General features: G+C 43.3%; 1 protein-coding gene across 5 annotated transcripts in view; it reads right to left on the bottom strand.

Moving 5' to 3' along the window:
* The window catches only part of eIF5B (eukaryotic translation initiation factor 5B), a 32320-nt gene extending 13862 nt beyond the window's left edge, over positions 1 to 18458 (bottom strand). For 2 of the 5 annotated variants that reach the window (NM_001259671.2, NM_143717.3), the window contains exons 1-7: positions 17653 to 18084; positions 16429 to 17579; positions 14893 to 16321; positions 14696 to 14828; positions 5129 to 5205; positions 2846 to 3041; positions 939 to 1046 (exon numbers count right to left, since the gene is read on the bottom strand). In NM_001259671.2, coding sequence (NP_001246600.1) covers positions 939 to 1046; positions 2846 to 3041; positions 5129 to 5205; positions 14696 to 14828; positions 14893 to 16321; positions 16429 to 17579; positions 17653 to 17723 — 3165 coding nt within the window. In that variant the 5' untranslated portion in view covers positions 17724 to 18084. Of the gene's footprint in view, positions 1 to 938; positions 1047 to 2845; positions 3042 to 5128; positions 5206 to 14695; positions 14829 to 14892; positions 16322 to 16428; positions 17580 to 17652; positions 18110 to 18187 lie in introns of those variants that run through there. The other 3 variants (NM_001259670.2, NM_001259673.2, NM_001259672.2) reach the window with 3 other exon arrangements.
* Between the last annotated feature and the right edge of the window lie 136 nt (positions 18459 to 18594).

The raw sequence follows: 18594 nt of genomic DNA on the forward strand, positions 1-18594 counted from the left end.
AATGCCTCCTGCTCCTACTCCTGCTACTCCATCTACTCCAGCTCCAGCTCCTTCTCCTCGTATGAAGTCAAGAGCGGTGCGGGGAGCAGAGGACATAAACCCTTTTGGCACAAGATCGCAGAAGCGACAAAAAGCGACAGAGGTGGAAAGGAAACAGTTGTTGTCTTTGGTCTTTGGCAACGGGAAACAGGACATGTCTGCGCATAAATTGAAATGAGTGTCGTCGTCGTTGCTGCTTATTTTTTTTAGCCAGTTTGTATCATTATCAACGGAAGGACAATAATTGAGGGCCCGCCAGTCCGGAGGTTATTATGTTGGAATTCAGTAAAGCGTTTTGCGACGCAATTCGTTCGAGCGATGAGCTAATAACTATTTGCCCAGCTCCCCAACACAATTGCATCACGCACATCCAGAGAGAATATAATGAAAATATAACCGCACCACCTGTGTCAACAATGAAAAGCTGCCCCGCCAGAGGTAGCAAATCAAACAAACAACTCATCGGGTCTCCTTATTATTATTATATACTTGATACTTGACACGATTCCCAAGACAACACACACCACATTTCCAGAGACAAGGACTTTCATTGTGCCTCCATTGTGCGCATAGAAGAAGAACCCAAGGTATCCAGATATCCAGATACCCAGGTCGCCAACAATCGCGATCTACACCGCCGATCTGCAGCACTCCTAAATAAATGCGTGCCTATTGAATGGAACCTTTTGTGGAGCGAAGCTCGCAGAATAGTTAAATATTTGCCAGCGAATAGATTGTGAACACAGCACATAAAAAAATACATTGAAAGTAGGATTAACTATGAGTAATCTTAAAATAAGAATGGTAGATTTAAAATCTTTAACTTGTTGCGATGTTTGAAAATTGAATATATATGATCTTATAGAGAATAAGCTTAAGATTTTTCTCAGTGCACTTACCTCCTTGCTGGGCACGCAAATTGGAGTGCCCACTTTGACAATGCCGTTCTCGACCATCACGCCCATCACGATCGGATCTCGGCTGTTGAATACGAACTGTGGCAGTATCTGTGGGATGGAATCGAAGTGATAGGAGTCAGAGAACGGGAAATTAGATCAATGACTGTTAGATAGACGCTAGTTTTTGTGGGGCATAACTATAACTAATAGGCGGCTCAATCGGGCTAGATCGATAACGATGGGTCCCGCTCCTAACTACTTTTTAAATAATGCCCGATAATTATGGTGGCTTAGGCGATGTAAGCAACGGATTTTGCAAGATAACATAACTATGTGTCTGCTTTGATATTGAATACTCCGCAAGTGGTGTACTGTTCTTCTTTATGGATATCTACTTGATTTTTAATTTCACATGAGTAAAGACCACATAAAACTTAATTCTTACAATATATTTAGGTTGGACAAAACTGCTTTTTGAAATAATGTTTTGTAGAGCATTTGCCTATCGTTGTGGCCATTAATAACAACACTCGACCAAAAACAACACTGACTGCACCAAGAACAACTTAATTTCCGCTGCGTCAACTGTTGAAGAAGGCCTCAAATGGGATGCCGCCTGCAGCAAAAGTTGCGGATGAGGCCCAATCTGAATCAGCCGGCATAGAAAATGGATTGTACGTTGCCGGGGATAAAAAAAAAACAAAGAAAAGTGGCCCAGAGAACACGTTTCTCCAGCTCCGCATGCACATGCCTATGCCCCCACCTACCAGCCAACTCCTTAAGACAGAAGGCGAGTTAATAACTCAAACTAAACAACGTCATTGTTATTACAAGACCTGCGACTGGGACTTCCACTCCAGAGAATCGTTATGTTCCAGCTGGCAGTGTGCACTCGAAAAAAATTATTCAAATTATATTATTCTTTTCTGAAATAAGGTATTAGATTCCATAATATTAAGCGATTCAGCAAACATAAATGCACAAATATATATAAGATAACTGGCTCAAAATTATACAACATAGTTGTAGTGCTTAATGTACGAGTGTAAGAGATCGAACAAATGCTATCCAACAGCTGTGCGATGTGTGTCCAATTACCAGCACAGTGGGAGCCCAGTGGCTAGAAGTGGTCTAGAGTGGACCAGAGTGGACCAAAGTGGCCCCGAGTGGAGTGTGGCGTGTTGAGTCGCCACATTGCATACGACCAAAATCTAATGATTGCCTATAAATCAAATACGCTGTTTAAACATTATTTGAGCAGGAAGTGTGGACGTGATGCAGGCGTCTGTTGGGATCTAAGGCTTTGCTTTAATCGCTCGTTGAGTGCTTGTCTTGGCCTGGCTTATGGAGTATATCGCACAGAACCCGGCCCCCAGGAGTTCAAGCCCGTTCCATTCTTGTTGGCCAGCATCATTAGGCCAGCGTCAAGACGAGACAAGCCACAGCTGGAGATCCATTCTGGGTCTCACTTGAAATCGGAGTTGCAGTCTCGGTCTCATTCTCATTTTCAGTTCGCGGCAGATTGCATTTTACACCTGTAGCTTTCGGGGGTAATTGCAGTCAGGCTGTTGGTGCAGGGGAGGAAGGCGGTAAATGGAACACGAACATGGGCGCATTAAAATAATGCCCATAATGACACCGAGTCTTTTGGGTTTCCGTCTTTAATTTGTTCACCCGATACGTGCACTTGGAAATGAGAACGACTTGTGCAACTTATATTCACTTTGTATATTCCAAATCAAAGATATTGTATTAAAACCCAAATAAAAATCTACCTACATTTCAGCCTTATAAAATCTTTATCTTGGCGGAAAATTTGCTTCTTTTAGGTATTAATACTTATTGCTTCATAACTATTATCCTGAATGGAACTATTATCCTGAATGGATAATAGTTACCATACTTACCCTTAACTTGCAGGGAAAGACGGCTACGGATCGGAACTCCTCGCGCTTCTTCTGCTTCAGCTCCTCGCGATAGGCGGTGAACTTGTCGAAGAGATGGTAGATAATGTCCGCTTGGAATATTTTTACGCCCAGGGAATCGGCCATTTCCTGTGCCTCCCGCTCGATCTTCACGTCGAATGCCAGAATCGTTGCATACCTAAGGGGGACGGGCGATGGAGATAAGTAGAGAGAGATGAGTGAGATTCGTCGGCGGTAATTTAAAACAATTAAAAGTATATGCAATCGCAGAGACGCAGGGCAGGCAACCAACGAGTATAATAATAATAATAATAATAATAATAACAATAACCATAATGACACTGTCGAGTCGTCGCTGGTCTTCCTGTCTGGAGAAGAGTTGGCCTAATGATCGGACCGGATCGAGCCACATGGCGATCCGAGCACCAGGAAGCGTTAATAATTGAAATCACAAACAACCTCGGCGGATGAAATCCAACTGACGGTCGGTCGGACAGCTCAAGATGTTGTTTGTTTAGCTTGGTTAACTTTTGCCGTGTGGGGCTTTCAATGACAGGAAATGGTTGGCATTTCGAGAATCGAAACTCTCCGTCGACAGGAAAAGGTCCCAAAGCCAAAGTGCTGGAGTCGGCTAATGAGGGGCACTTTTTGAGATCCCTCGATCTTCTCGGGCATATAAAAATGGAAATTGGTTGGGGATCAAATTTGTTTGTGTAGAGGCGAAAACAGTTTAGGATAGAGTCCACGACTAATCGATCTATGAATTATGATCAATTTGGGCAGCAAGAGGGATCAAGTTAATATCAAGAAGATTAATAAAAGGAAAGGAGAGAAACCCTTTTAAATTGTGATATATGGGTTATCTTTTGTGACTTTTGGAGTTCAAGGGAAAAGAAAGATCAAATTCAAATATACCTATCACAGTATTGAAATTTATAACTATATATATAAGAACAAAAAAAAAATGAAACAATCAAGATTCGCACAAAAAAATCATAACTCAAAGTGAACGCACGCATGCGCAGAAGGGCCGGAAACGGAAGTGCGCCGTCTTGGGCGTAGATACAAGATACAAGGCACAATCGTAGCTACATTTCTATTTGCTCCATTCTAGTTTTACATTTTTTTTTTTTTTTCGTTTTTCTGCACATGTGACAGCGTAATTTGAGTGGGCCGTAAATGTATCTGAGTCTCGCATTCGCAGATTTTATTGTTGCCAAGCAGAGCACGAAAATTGTTTGCAATTGGAAACCGGCATAGTGAAGCAAAGGAGACAGGAATGAACAAGAGAAAGATATAGATACAGATACAGATATAGACTGGGCTATTTGGCAGCACTTAACGCCGCTAATGAGACAAAGCTGCCGGCCCAAAGGCTTCGCTCTCTATAATAAATCATGGTCATCCCGCTTAGTTTTATCCCCCCGGTAAAGTGCATTTTGTGATTGCCGCTAAATGAATCACTTAACCCGACCATCGGCTCCTTCGTCGGCTAATATCAGACACAATCTTCAAAGATCCGACCATATTGCGTTGTTGTTTATCAAGTGGCGGGTGGAAGTGGAAAGGGCGGTGCGGAGAATTGTGTTAATGAAGTTAAGCGGCAATAAAATTGCATTGTTCGTTGTCATATATCAAAAAGTCGTTTATTCTCGCTGTCTCGCAGACCTCTTGCCGTCTTAAGTGTTCGGATATAAACCGACAATGGCCTACAATGTAGTCGAAAAGTGGTCAGATACTACATATAATGAAATGAAATGGTCAGGGGAAGGTGTTATACGTGAGTTGGACACGTTCTCGAAAGGAAGTACTTAAGTTAGGTGGTAACAGCAAAACCAAGTTCAAAAGCTTATGAATTAAGGAAAAATGTTTCAAATATATATCACATTAAAAAAAAAAATTCCCAACTATGATTGTTCTGTTCTGCGAATTCGCTAAAACAGGAAGTGTAATGTTCATAAAATTACCCAAGTCATTGCCATTGTTTCAGAGAATTTTACTCATTCATAGAAAACTTTGACTGGATCAATTACCCAACTGACGACGTTATTTCTGCTTGCAAAAATTCTCAATGGGGGAGTTCAATAAACCCCCGCGAAAGTGAATTTGATAGTGGAAGTTTCACTACACTCGGCTACACAAAATGTCGCATTCAGCAAATTCTTAAGAAGTCTGATATTGTGCAATTTCGTATGACACATCCATTCGCAGCAAACAAAACGCGGGGAAAGTGAACATAGTAACGATAAGTTTGGGTTTACTTACTGCGCCTCGTGTTCCAACATTGTGGAGGCCTTCATCACATCGCGTTTCACCACGGGTCCAATTCGTATAGCAGAGTACTAGAAAAATAAATAAAAGGGTTGCAAATCGCCATAAATGGGGTAAATACAGAAATTTTTATGATAAAGCTTATGAATGTTTATGTTTATTCGTTTTTGCGATAAATATTGTTTTTTTTTTTTTCAAAGTAAAACATATATACATATCTATATAATATAAATATAAAAATAATTGTTTTTAATTGTTATATTAAAGAACATTATTTATCATCATAGTTTGCCCACCATGTGTGTCGAAAAAGTTCAATTTTTATGTGCTTCCTCCCCTCTCTTTTTCTGTCCCAAAAGCATTTGACCCAAAGAAAACTTTGTCTATTTTTAGTCGCATTGGCATAGGAAAAATAAACGAAATAGAAAAATCGAAAAAAGGCACAAAATCTAAACTAAACAAGCAGTCCGTCCGTCCGTCCGCCAAAGTGAAACATTTCTCAGAAGTCCAAGTGGCCAGAAGACATTGGAAAGAGATGGGGAAAACTCTGGCGATGGGTTCATTCACATCGAAGATGTTCAATTTTTATTTATTTTTTTTTTTGTTCGTCGCCAGCAGATGATTACAAATGATCATTGATAAAAATAACAGCAGCAGCAGCGCGAGCGTCTGACATGAATGAATGGATGGCTGGTTGGCGGGTTGGTTGGGTGGTTTGAATGGTTTGAATGGCCTGGGTGGAATGAGTGGATTTAGTGAAATGGGTGGGTTGCTCTGCAAGTGAGTGGGGCAATGGAATTCGCTGTCGATAGCGCCTTAATTGCGCCACCGGATATGCACGCGCCGCTGATAAGACCGAAATAATGAGAGGCTCGCGATTGAAGCCATTAACAACTGGCAGTACAACCCGTTTTACTCTCTCTTTTACAGCTGTCTGATAAATTGAAATGTCGGCTTATCGGCTAGATTAATCGGATTAATTTAAATGCCAGCTTATCGCAGGCATAAATTAGGCGTTAATACATGACTTAAACTAAGAGTCCTAAAAAGCTTTCTGATAATGTGATAACTGTTTGCTAATTCAGTTGAAGTTGAAATATCTTGGCTTGTATTGAAAATTTTCAACACAAACTCGATCCACTGACGTCATGTAGAAGTGCTGGCTTTCTGCTCGAGTGTTTCGATTGTAAATTGAATTCAATTACAGCTTAACCCATTCATGAGCATTTCATTCATTACTGCGAAACGCCTCAGCTGCTGACGCTGTTATAAAAGAAATTGTGTGTAACTAACGGAAAGCAAATGGGGAAAATGCGGAAAAAAGTGAGGAAAAAGCGAGAGAGCAAAAGAGTTTTGCAATCAGCAAAACAATGAATGAAATCGGAAGTTTATTGTTGTATGCAATTGTGGCAGCAAAAGCGACCAAGAAAACTCATAGTAATTGAGCTGGTGAGAAAAGAGAGCAGTCGTCGATTCGATTGCATGTAAAGCGGAAAACGGGTGCAAACGGAAGTGATAGCCGAATGCCCCCATTTGTGCACTCAAAAAACCGTTTTCTAAATCTTAGAAAACAATGAAACTTATACTGAGTGTATGAAAAAAGCAGTGAAGCAGTAGAATAAAATTCAATTTTGGTAAGAAACACGTATGAATGTAACCATATTAGAGTGTTTGATATGATGTTTAACAAAATATAACAAGTGTAAATTTAGTTGCAGTTCACTTTTCAGTGCGTTACTATGGGACTAGAACATGGGCGTGTGGGCTAAGGGTTTCTACCACGTGGCAGCCGGCAGTCGACTTTCGGCTGAATATCATTTCGCAGAAACAATCAGAACGTGCGACTGACTGACGCAGCCAAATCCACAATTTCCCAATCCCATTTCCACAATTGGCATCGGCAAAAAGGCCAAAAGAGCGAGCAGAGCCAGAAATCGGAAGAAATCTTACTCGGAATTTGTGGGCGGGAAGTGCGTAAGTGGCGAATGAAAACGCACACCGACTGCCGGCTAATTAGCAGGGGAGCCTGGCTAACGTGGAAGACAAAGGTAGAAGGCCACGCCCACCGCCCCTTGGCTGCTGACGTCAAGTGGCAACGCCACTCAATGTTATCGATGACACGGGCGAGAAGCCAAGGCAGGTGAGCACACTGAGCGAAAAGTACCAGCATCGTTAATATAAAGAAGAAAAGCGTTCATAAAAGTGATAAAAGTAATATATTTTCAGATTCTTAGAAGGCCTTTCCCAAATTAGTGGCGTATTAAGACCTCATAAATACCCCCTTTTTCGACAGTGCATAATTCGATTGTTCAGTGCCTTTTTTAAGCGCTGCCAATAATGCCAATTTTAATGAAAAAACAACTAAATTAATGGCATATGTCGACTAAACTGACTGACGGACAGCCTAAACAGCTGATTAATGTCGAGGGAAACCTTCGTTAGGGAATTGGAAAATTGCGTCGAATTTAAGAAAATGCCGCACGTTGCTCGAGAACTTCCGTTTTGCTTTGGGGCTCTTTCAGTGCAAACACATATCTATTATTTTCAACTTCCTTTCCTTCCAAAAAGACGGCCGCTACGTGTTTATGAATGAAAATTAAGCAATAAGCTCTGGAAAGTATCTGTGAGATATTCGGTGTAACTGTGGCCGAGTGATATTGTATCTGTGTGTGAGGGTATGCTTGTGTGTGTGTGTGTGGGGCAGGAAGAATTGCTTCCGTTGTTGTTTCTGTTTTCGTCTTTTCATTTATACATTCATTCATTTACTCATTCACTTGGGTTCACTCATTCATTGTTTTTTTTTATTATTCACTTCTTCCTTCCTTCTTTTTGATACCCTTGGATTTTAAGGGTTTTATCAGCAGAAGAGTGAAGAGAAGAATTCTACAATCTTAGCAATGTTGTATTATTGTAAATGTATATCCCAGACTTATATTTCTTACTCGGACCAAATACTTTTATATAACTTAATTTCAATAACTAAATGAATGTAGCAGTGCAATCAATATTCGAAAAAAAAATTCTACTTCCCTCCAGTTTCAACATCAAGGGTATGAAAACTTCGACTATCTTCTTGCGTTTTAGCTCTTGTTGTTTTCTTGATGGGGCACATGGCTTTTGTTGTTTTTGGCAACTGCGTCGCATTAATGAAAACATTGGCATTGTCTGCTTCTTACCTCACTTCCTTCCTGCCAAGAGGCGTAATGCCCAACTAGTACTACGAAACACGCTAAGCATGGGAAAGAGAACCACGACCACAGCGAAATCAAATTCATTCATGAAATTCAGCGAAGAGCGTCCAAAAAAAAACACGAGAATACAGGGGCGAAGCAGAGGGTTAAGCACCCAACAATGGACTTTTCTGGGTCCGGTCTTTTCTTTGGGGTCGCATTCAAACAACCCCTTGCAACCCTACGCCTCCTCCATCTACAATACATCGAGCCATTCATGAATGGACCCCCGAGAAGACGTCACGCCACCCGATCTAGCCAGTTTCTGTGCCGTCAATATTTCCCAAGATATTTGCGTGGTATTTCTGCTTTTCGCTCATTAATTGCGTCGTTTTTCCGCCGTTCTGAAGTGCAAACTAATTGGCAACACAGAAAAGAAGTTTTTATCAAATAATTAACTTACAAAAAAAAGTTATAGTTGAACTATTTCAGTGGAACTTGAAATGAGTATGCTAAAATCCCTTAAAAATGACACGATTATGATAGCGAAAGCTAAATTTAGTTTCTAGTCAGAAAACTTCTTAACAATCTATGATATAAGGGAGTTGCGTTTTTAATACTGCATAAAGGAAAGTAAGTAAGTGTCTTTCCATTGTTACTAATTGTTACTTTACAGATATATGAACAATATCTTGTAGAAGAGATATTTTGATCTTTCGATAAAAAGAAAAACCGGTGAATATGCCTAATTATTTCCACACCTCCTGCCACATGCAACTTGGCTGTCCACCCAGACGAGTATGAATGAGTATGCTGGCCAAAGTGGCTAATTATCTTAACTGCCGCTACTGCAGCTTCTGCCGCGAGTGGGCGAAACCGCAATCATTGGCAGTGGATGTGGATTCGCATAGTTTGGAATAGTTTTGCATTTTTGCATCTAGCATTTCGCATGCAAACGTGCAAATGCGGTGCCAAATGGCGGCCCCAAACGGACGACAAGTCGCCGAGCATGACGAGCTGTATTTGCGAAACTTTCTGTTGTTTACTTTTAATTAAAATGCATGTGGGAATCAAATTACGTCGGTCATACACATTTGCGGCCGACTGACTGCGCGGCATATCTGCCCACCTGGCCCACCTACCAAATCCGAATCCGTATCCAAATCCACAGCCAGCAACAACAAGTGGCACACACAATTATGGCAAAGGCGACCGCAGCACAATGAATGCATACGAATAGTTGATGGCTACATAATTACATTTTTGCCCAAATGCAGCAACAGCATCTGGCGTGGTTTTTTGGATCCCACTGGATACCCATACCTACATGTACATACATATATATGGAGTGAAAGGGATTGGGGTAGGTCGAGAGGTTGAAGAAATATAAAATGCTCAAGAATTCGCGTTACATAAATTTATGTATACAGGGAGAAAAAGCTTACGATCCTGAAGAATTCGCTTTTCCTCAGATACATGTGCACATCTATTCAGCTTATTTGGCAACACCAGTAGCTAGCTGTTCAGCAATAAAAAGAAGACAGCCAGCGTCTAGCAATTTCTCGAGTGCGCAATATTTTTCATTCATGAAAAAGACAACAAGACAAAAGCCAAAAACAGTTGCGGGAAACATTGTTGTGCAAAGAAAAGACAGGTCAGTGTGAGTGTGTGGATTGCCAAACTGAATGAATGAATGAACATGAACCCAGCCACGTTGCGGGTGTACAAGTTGTATAAGCCAAGCTAACCAAGCAAGCCAACTAACCAACCAACTGAGCTGCACACCGAGGTGCACACAGCTTTTTATGAATGGCAGCCGGCAGCACCGCTATATTTGGCCGTTGATGGCTACGAGGTGCAAATGTTAATGAAGCCAACGCTGCAACATCAACAACAGCAAACACACAGTGATGGGAACCAAATGGAAGGTGTTGTACCAAAAAGATGGGTACATTTCTTTGAATTGAAAATATCTACACAAGCTTGAGAAAGTGCTTAAGAATAAGCGTTGGAGTGTGTATGATTTCAATACCATTATAAAGGTTTGAATAATGGAATTGCAGTGTACCTTTGATAGGCTAGGTACCCTTTGGCTTGAATATTGTACCCACCCAGGTACCATCAACACTGCAAACGTCAAAAGAAATTGCAGGCCAAATGCATAACGGTCTTTGCAATGGCCCAAAGAGAGAGAGAGAGAGAGAGAGACAGTGCGATGGTGAGTGGTAGCAGCAGCTCATTCATGCTGTCTTTGGCTTGGATTTTCCGGCAGGCGATCATAAAAATGTGCAGCCAACGGACCATAAATCTGGCGAAAACATTTTCCATGACGTAACCGAGGAATGTCGACTGTTGTCTGGAGGCGGAAAAGCGCATTTTAACATGCATTTTTATCGGTTCTGTTATTTGGCCCAGAGAATAGATACGATTTTTGGCGACCAGTCTTAGAAGCCGCCAACACATTTTGGTTTTTAGTACCCTCCGAGTTAAATGGCTGACAATTTATAGTTTGTGCTAAGTAATTAAATATAATTATTCATTTTCAAAAGGGGAATAAAATAAATGGTTAATCGCGATGGTGACGCACACTATCTGCAAACCACATGTCCATCGAGCTGGGCAACAAGTGCAGTCAATTTTTATGAATGAATTTTTACGAATGCTCGACATTGATCAGTTGGCTCTTGGTAGCATTCATTTGTTGTTATTGCCGCAACCGATACGCCCTGTCGCGCAGGGGGGCAAAAAGGGGGCGGGGCCGGGTGTTTAATTTATCGAAATGTGTAGCAAATGTTTATTTGATCAATGAAATGAGTTATTGTACGAGCATCTGCGTGCCCGCGCATATATATATTTTTGTATCTCTGTACAAACAAGCAGATGTATCTGCTAAATGAATGAAACAACACAATAAACGCAACTATTCCATAAATGCCACTCGATATGTGGGACGCAATTAAAAAACAAAAGTTGAATAAAAGCATTTGTAATTGATTTGTTTGCCATACAATTGATTGTGATCTGTTTGCTTTTACTTTTGCTACTCTCTCTATTTATTCTCAATTAATATATTGATTATTAATGCAAACATCTCAACTTCTCAGCTGTTCCAGAGGTTTAATTGAATAATCCTATAAAAATGGTCTGATTGATTGTTCTGTTCTCATTCAGCGGGTGAATTTATTCAACGTTTTTCAGGTGACGGAAGAAGGTCCGAAACCGTGCAATTTGGATCGCATGAATACCAATTAGTGGACCAGTGCAAGCGCAAGATTGATTGGCAATCGCCAATCAACGCAACCTGCGACGTGTCAGAAATTAATGGGCTAAGCAAAACAAAACTTTTAAACGGTTTTTCTTTATTATTTTTCGTTTTTATCGAACGGCAGCGGCCAGCACTCAAATGACAATTTCCGGCCGTCAGTTTGGCAGTGCCAATAAATTGGCAACCCTGCTCGTATTTCAACGGCCACGCAGGAAAAAAGCAAAAGCACCAAATAGCGAATACCGATTTCGGTTCGAAATGGTCGACATCATATGTGGGTGCCTAGAAAAATGACTCTGGCAGCGATAACCATAAAGTTTTATGGCATTTTACATAGCATTAGTCGGTCCAAAAAAAGGTAGAGCCCGCGCTTGAGAGTGTCTGTGAATGTTGTTAGGCAGTTAGCCAGTTACTAAATTTGGCTTAAATGAAGGCGAAACTTGTTACGTAGCCGGCCGGTGGTCGGCCCACATGGTCAGCATCTCTGGCTCAAATCATGAATGAATCTACAGCCTCCAGCAGAAGTCTGTCACTCTGTCAGTTCGTCACTCATTCACTCAGTCAGTCAGTCAGCCAGTCAGTCGGCTGGCCATAATTGATTTTCGAAACGAGCGCAGTAAACATGACGGCGACAAATTTTTCGTCTAAAATGTGACAAAATCGGAAAACCGAAAAACAAAAAAAAAAAAATTGAGCAAAAACCGACGACACCAAACCATATCGAAAAAGCCGTGGCCATATGGACAGCATGTGCAGAAATAGTTAATTCATTCATTAAGAGCCGAAGTGACCGGCCGAAAAGCCAAAGAAATCAAATCTAATGGGCGCGATTCAGAAAAACTACTTGGAAATCATTTCAGTGGGCCGCAAGACTATGAGAATCCCATATGATAGAGTTTGAAGAGGAGCGGAGCTCTCTCGAAAAAGGGTTAAGCAACTAATTGGCTAGAGTAACTCTGTGTAAGGAGATTCATTGGAGTTTTAGATCCAAAAGAGCATGCTTAGCAAGCTGCACTTAGTTCATCCAAATAACTCTTACACATATTTAAGACCACTTTAGTAAACATACGAGGGAGGCTAAGTAAAACTCTAAATTGCCAACTAATGGCTCTCGCGAGCTCTAAAAGTCACCTTAAATCAGATAGTCAGACTTATCGAGAATACTTGAACGATGACCCCTTTGCGGCCTGAAACGTCCCTGGCCTGGTATCATCATTCATTCAGTCAGTCAGCCAGTCAGTGGCTCATTCATTCAGTTCAGCAGTTCACAACCACGCGCCCTGTGGCTGCATTTGGTGGCTAATTTGCATAGTTTTTCAGCTCGCTGTGCTTTAGATTGCGTTGGCGTTTCGGCCCGGATCGCATTGGATCGCTCGAATGTGTGTGTGTGTGTGTGCGTTTGGTTAGGAACCTTAAGGCCTGGGAAAGTGCTGTGGCCTGCCGATGATAATGATTATGATAATGATGGCTGCATGGCCACATGGCCGCATGGAGATGATGATGAGACTGTGGGAAACCTTAGCAAGTGTGGGTTGCTGTCGCTAATGAGCTTGTGGTGTCAGCAGAAATAAAACAAAAAGAAAATAGTGTGTGTGTGTGTGTGTGTGGCGGGGCTGGCGAAAAATAGAAAATTGCTGAAACAACAGAACGCTCAAATATCGGGGTCTTGGATCAAATGGCCCATATGTCTGTTTATTGTTTTGTTCACTTTATCCGCGCTTCCGCTGCAACATTTCCGCAGCTGAGGCAAGCGAAAAAAACATAAAATGGTAAATCGCATAAGGCAAGTAATTCTGATTATCTAATTTCCATTAAAAAGCGAGGCAATCTCGATCGATTCATTCATTTACGGCGTGTGAAATTGATTGGGCCGCCTTTGCTAGGGAATAATAAATATTTGCTAAATTGGAATTTGAGTTGTCATATCCGCTGCGGCCATACGAGTATATATGTACATACATATGTACACCAGACCAGATACCAGATATACATGCGTTTGCCTGCCTATCTATCTATCTATCTATATGGTATATAGAGCGGCCAGTATTTTTAGTTGGGTGTTCAATCTTCTCGAGACTGGGGGGCAGACAGCGAAATGAAATGGTTACAGTGCGTGTTCACTTGGCTGGGCGCCCGCCATTCGCCTTCTTTCAGCATGAATCATCCTCAACATCGCCATAGCCATGATCATCATCATCCTCATCATCATCGTCGTTTTGGTGGCCAGAACGGCCGGGTTTGCAGTTTACAAAAATACGCATTTTTATGTTTACGGCGTAGTCTGGCAGACAGGAGGAGAGAATCTCGTGGGGCCCCCGCCTCCTCACGCACTCATAATTCCCGAATCCGAAATAGTTTTTTGGCCAGCGAAAATTTACAACTTTGTCGCCGCACCGAATTCAATTTGCCAGCGATATCGAAAAGTAGCCAAGAAAATGGCAAATTTTCCAAACTGCGTACTATGCGTTTTCTTATTTTGCTTCTTTTTTTTTTTTGGTCGGCCGAAAAGAGATTTTGTTTATCTCGTCGGACTATACGAGCTGTTAGAAATAACCCGCCATGGGCAGAAATAAATAATGTGTACATAAATTGCAGAGCCCACCTATTAAAAGGTTATCCCTCCCTCCGTTTTAGGGAACTGGCTCGAAAATATTCTCTTGGCTAATTGTTTAAACAAACGGTGCGAAATTATGTTAGCGCATCGTCTGAGTTCCATTTCCCCTGGGAGATTTTCTATCCCTCTGATTCGCTTGTTATTCATTTCGCACGTGTACTTCATTATTAGTTAGGGGTGTTAGGAATTCCACGAATTTGAAAAAGCGTAAATCAACTGAGCAGAAAATGGGAGAAAACCTGGTTTACATCCAACGCTTGTTTTTCTAACTGCAAATATATTCTGCAATCTTTGATTGCATCTGCTAATATCGTTTCAATTATCAAACCAATTAGTTAATACCTTTAAATGCAAATGAGATTCCTCGTTAGCATTTGGCATTCTGTCGCCGAAAAGTATGCTATGAATCCTAATAGATAAAGAAATGGTGCCTAGTATGAATGGCGCCATCTTTTGAAAATGGTTTACTTAAAACTACAGAATACATTTAAGAACCTATTTATATTACTTACAGGAATCTTAGATGTGCGCAAGAACTCCAGAAGAGCCTCCAACGAACCCAGCGTGGAGGCCTGGACATGAACGCCTGTCTGAGCCAGTTTAATATGACTAAGGGCACTCTTGAGCTCCCGGGCAACTTCCTCTCTAAAATGATGAGAAAGTTTATAACACAAATATCTAATAGATTATAATAGACTTTAAAACTTACGTGCAAATCTCGACTTCATCGGGCTTATGGGCAATCAGCAGATTGATGCCCGCAATAGCCTTCTCCAGATCCTTGGCGGCGATTTTAACGCCCTGCGCAGCCTTAACCTCCTTGTACTCCACATAGGCGTTCTTCACACGCAGCTCCTTCATGGGCTGCGGCATCAGCAGGGATCGGATCTGGGTGACTATGGGACCATCAGTGCCGGCCACAACCATGGTCTGACCCTCGCGGAGCTTTCCATTGATCAGAATGGCATCGATGGTGGTTCCAAGACCTGGCAGCGCCTTCACCTCCAACACGGTGGCCTGCAGTTCCTCGGAGTACATCAGGCGCTTGGCCAGCATATTCTGACAGAAGTCGGCGATCATAAAGAGCAGGTTGCCCATACCCTCGCCCGAAATGGCACTGGTGGGCACCAGGGAAATGTATGTCTTCGGATCGGTGTTTTCGTAGAATAGAGCAGCATTCAAGCCCTGCTCGGCGAACTGCAGGATCACGTCCTTTGTGCGCTGCTGAAACTCCAGCTGTGTGTTGCTCTGCTGCTCCTTGAGAACATCCCTCACATCCCGTCTGGCCAACTGCTTCCAATCGTACAAACGATCGATCTTGTTCAGGGCCACAATGAACGGACATTTCTTCTTCTTGAGCAGCTGAATGGACTCGATGGTTTGTGGCTCCAAGCCGTGCATAATGTCCACCACCAGGATGGCTATGTCGCAGAGGGATGATCCTCGGTTCCTAAGGTTGCTGAAGGACTCGTGGCCGGGTGTGTCGATGATCAATAGACCAGGCAAGCGATGTTCAAATCCAGCGGCCGCCTTTACGTACTTAGTCTGCTCCTTAATTGCTTCGATGGGAACGTTTGTGGCTCCAATCTGCTGAGTGATGCCACCCGCTTCGGAATCCTGAACGTGTGTGCGCCGCAGTTTGTCCAGGATCTTGGTTTTTCCTGTATCTACATGACCCAGCACGCAAACCACTCCAGCTCTGAGTTCGTCGGTGGAGCGCTTCTTTTCCGCCTCTGCTTGCCGTTTTAGGATTCTGGCTTCCGCACGCAGTCGTCGTGACTCTGGATCATTGGCCAACACCGATACTTCACGGGAATCGTCACTATCCCCATCGGAGTCATCGCTGTCATCTTCATCATCGTCGTCATCTTCATCGTCATCTGTATCTTCGTTCTCTTCCTCGGCAGCCTCGGTCTTGCCATTGTTAGTGGCCTGCGACGTTTCTTCCTCGGGCTCTGGCTCAGCCTCACTATCGGTGGCATCCCAACTCTCCTTGACCCTCTCTTCCTCGGCCTTTTCGGCAGCAGCTGCAGCGGCAGCAGCGGCGGCCGATTGGGCTTCCGCTTCCGCTGCCTTGGCCTCCTCTTCGGCGGCCTCTTCCTTAGGGCCCTTCTTTTTGTTCGGACGGATACGAGTTCCTGAAAGACATGAATCAGTTAGTTGAGATAATAAGCTAATAATGTTACAAGGCAATACAAAACTGAGGTCGTGGCATACAAATTTAGGAAGAAAGCCATTTACATACCTGGCCGCGTGGGTCGCTTGTCGTTCGGATCGGGAATCTCGAGACCCTGAGCCTTTAGAGACTCCAGGAGAGCCTGTGCCCTAGCCCTATCCTCCTTCTGCTTCTTGGTGAGCAGTTTTCCTTCCGCCTTCAAGCGAGCCTTGCGCTCTGCCTCGCGCTGCTTCTTTTTCTCCTTCCTCTCTGCCTCCAGACGCACTGCCTCCAGGCGGGCTTCTTCGCGCTCATCCTCCAGGCGAATTCGCTCTGCCTCCTCCCGCTCCAGGCGCTCCTCCTCCTCCTTTCGCTTTCTTAGCTGCTCCTGCATGGCCGCCACCATGGAGGCAGACATACCCTTCTTCTTGGCGTCCTTCTTCTCCTCCTCAGGCTCGGCCTTTTTGTCTTTCTTGCCCTTCTTCTTGTTTTTGCTGGACTTTTCCTCCTCTTCCTCGGCGGCGGGCTGGACTTCTTCCGTAGCCACAGGCTCGGGTTCTGGCGCAGGTTTCTCCACGGGCTTCGGTTTGGGTTCAGTAGCTGCCTTTTGCTTGGCTAGGGCAGCCTCCCTCTTTTGGCGCTCCTTCTTTTCCTTCTTTTTCTGGGCTGCCGACTTCACAGTGCTGCCGCCCTCCTCGTCATCGCTGGCCTCATCCTCTCCGGCGTTTTCTGCCACTGCAGCCTGCTTGGCCTGCTTCTTGTTCTTTTTTTTCTTGGAGAACTCATCGGCCAATTCTTCGGGGGAAACAACAGTAGTGGCAGCAGGAGCAGCCTCGCCGGCGTATTCCGCTTGAAGCTCAGCTAAAACCTTGTCCAGATCTTCATCGTCGTCGTCCTTCCCCTTGCGTTTGGCCTTTTTGCCCTTCTTTTCGTTCTTCTGTGGCTTGGAGACCACTACCTTTTCCTCCTTCTCAGACTGGCTTTCCTGGGCAGCTGGCTCGTCCTGCTCGTCGTCGTCCATTAGCAGCTCAAAAGCCGACTTCTTAGAAGCTTTGCCCTTGGCGGGCACCACCTCCTCCTCATCGGAGTCGTCATTTTTGCCTGCTTTGCCTTTTCCCTTGACATTAAGCTTCTTGACCCCCTTGGTCACGGCTTTAACATCGTCATCGCCAGCTTGATTGCCCTTCAGGGCATGATTCTGCTTGTTGTTGAGGCTCAACTGGTCGCTGTCCACATCGGAGCTGTAAGATTGAATAATTTGCGATAGAAAGTTTGCCAAGTTGGCAGGTGGGCATGAACTTGCACAAGACTCACATTTCGTCCACCGAGGAACCGCCTTCGACCTTGGTCAGTATCTCTTTCTTGCCCTTTTTAGCTTTAACCATCTTCCCGTTTGCGACTGCAACACGCTCCTCCTCTGGCCGAAAACAAAAAGCCGTGGGTTATTCACCGCTGAAAGATACGCACACGCGACGCCTCGGCAGCCAAGAAAAAGAGGAGGACTGTCCACTGGGTTCTCCTGGTGCTGGTGATCTTCTGATGGTGACTCCGCTTCGGTGGCTCCAGCGACGACGTCCTGCTCCGGAATTGTGCAATCGACGGCTAGATCTGACACGGCGCTTTGCCAATTTTTGGTTTTATTTAGCCGAGGAAATTCTGCACACAAGCACGTTGTCGAGTAGTACGGTGCGGGAGGGTTGGACAGGCAGTGTGACCGTGCGAGTGGATTGCTGAAAATCACAATGGCTGAGCTAAGGTTATCGATTATACCCTGTAATATCCAGTTGAGCGGGGTATTTTTGTTTTGAGTCTATAGTTGTACATAAAGATATATTAAATATATATACACCTTTTTCAATAGAATCGCGGCCTCGGCGCTGGCGTGCGCTGTTTACGGGAACCATTTATCGCCTCTGGTGCTCAGTTTCTTACTCATCAGACATAGGGCAGTTGGTTTTATTGGTTTTCCTAATTGGTAAATTATTTCAACTGCGAAAAGTATTGAACATACTCTTAAATAATATCGATCACTAGGGTATTTATGGAGAAAGAAACCATCTATGGACTTTTTTACACATATACTCGAAAAACTTTCCGGATTGCGGAAAGATATTTGGCATATTTTGGAATTTGATTGCTTATTTCTTAAATGTAAGTGACAGATAACTAACAGGTACTCTTGAAAAAAAGATAAAAGAATAAGAACAAGTTCTTCGTGTGTATTATTTTTGTGAGGAGGTAAATTCCAAAAACAAA

The sequence above is a fragment of the Drosophila melanogaster genome, chromosome 3L, assembly GCF_000001215.4.
Source record: "Drosophila melanogaster chromosome 3L".
Classification (NCBI taxonomy): domain Eukaryota; kingdom Metazoa; phylum Arthropoda; class Insecta; order Diptera; family Drosophilidae; genus Drosophila; species Drosophila melanogaster.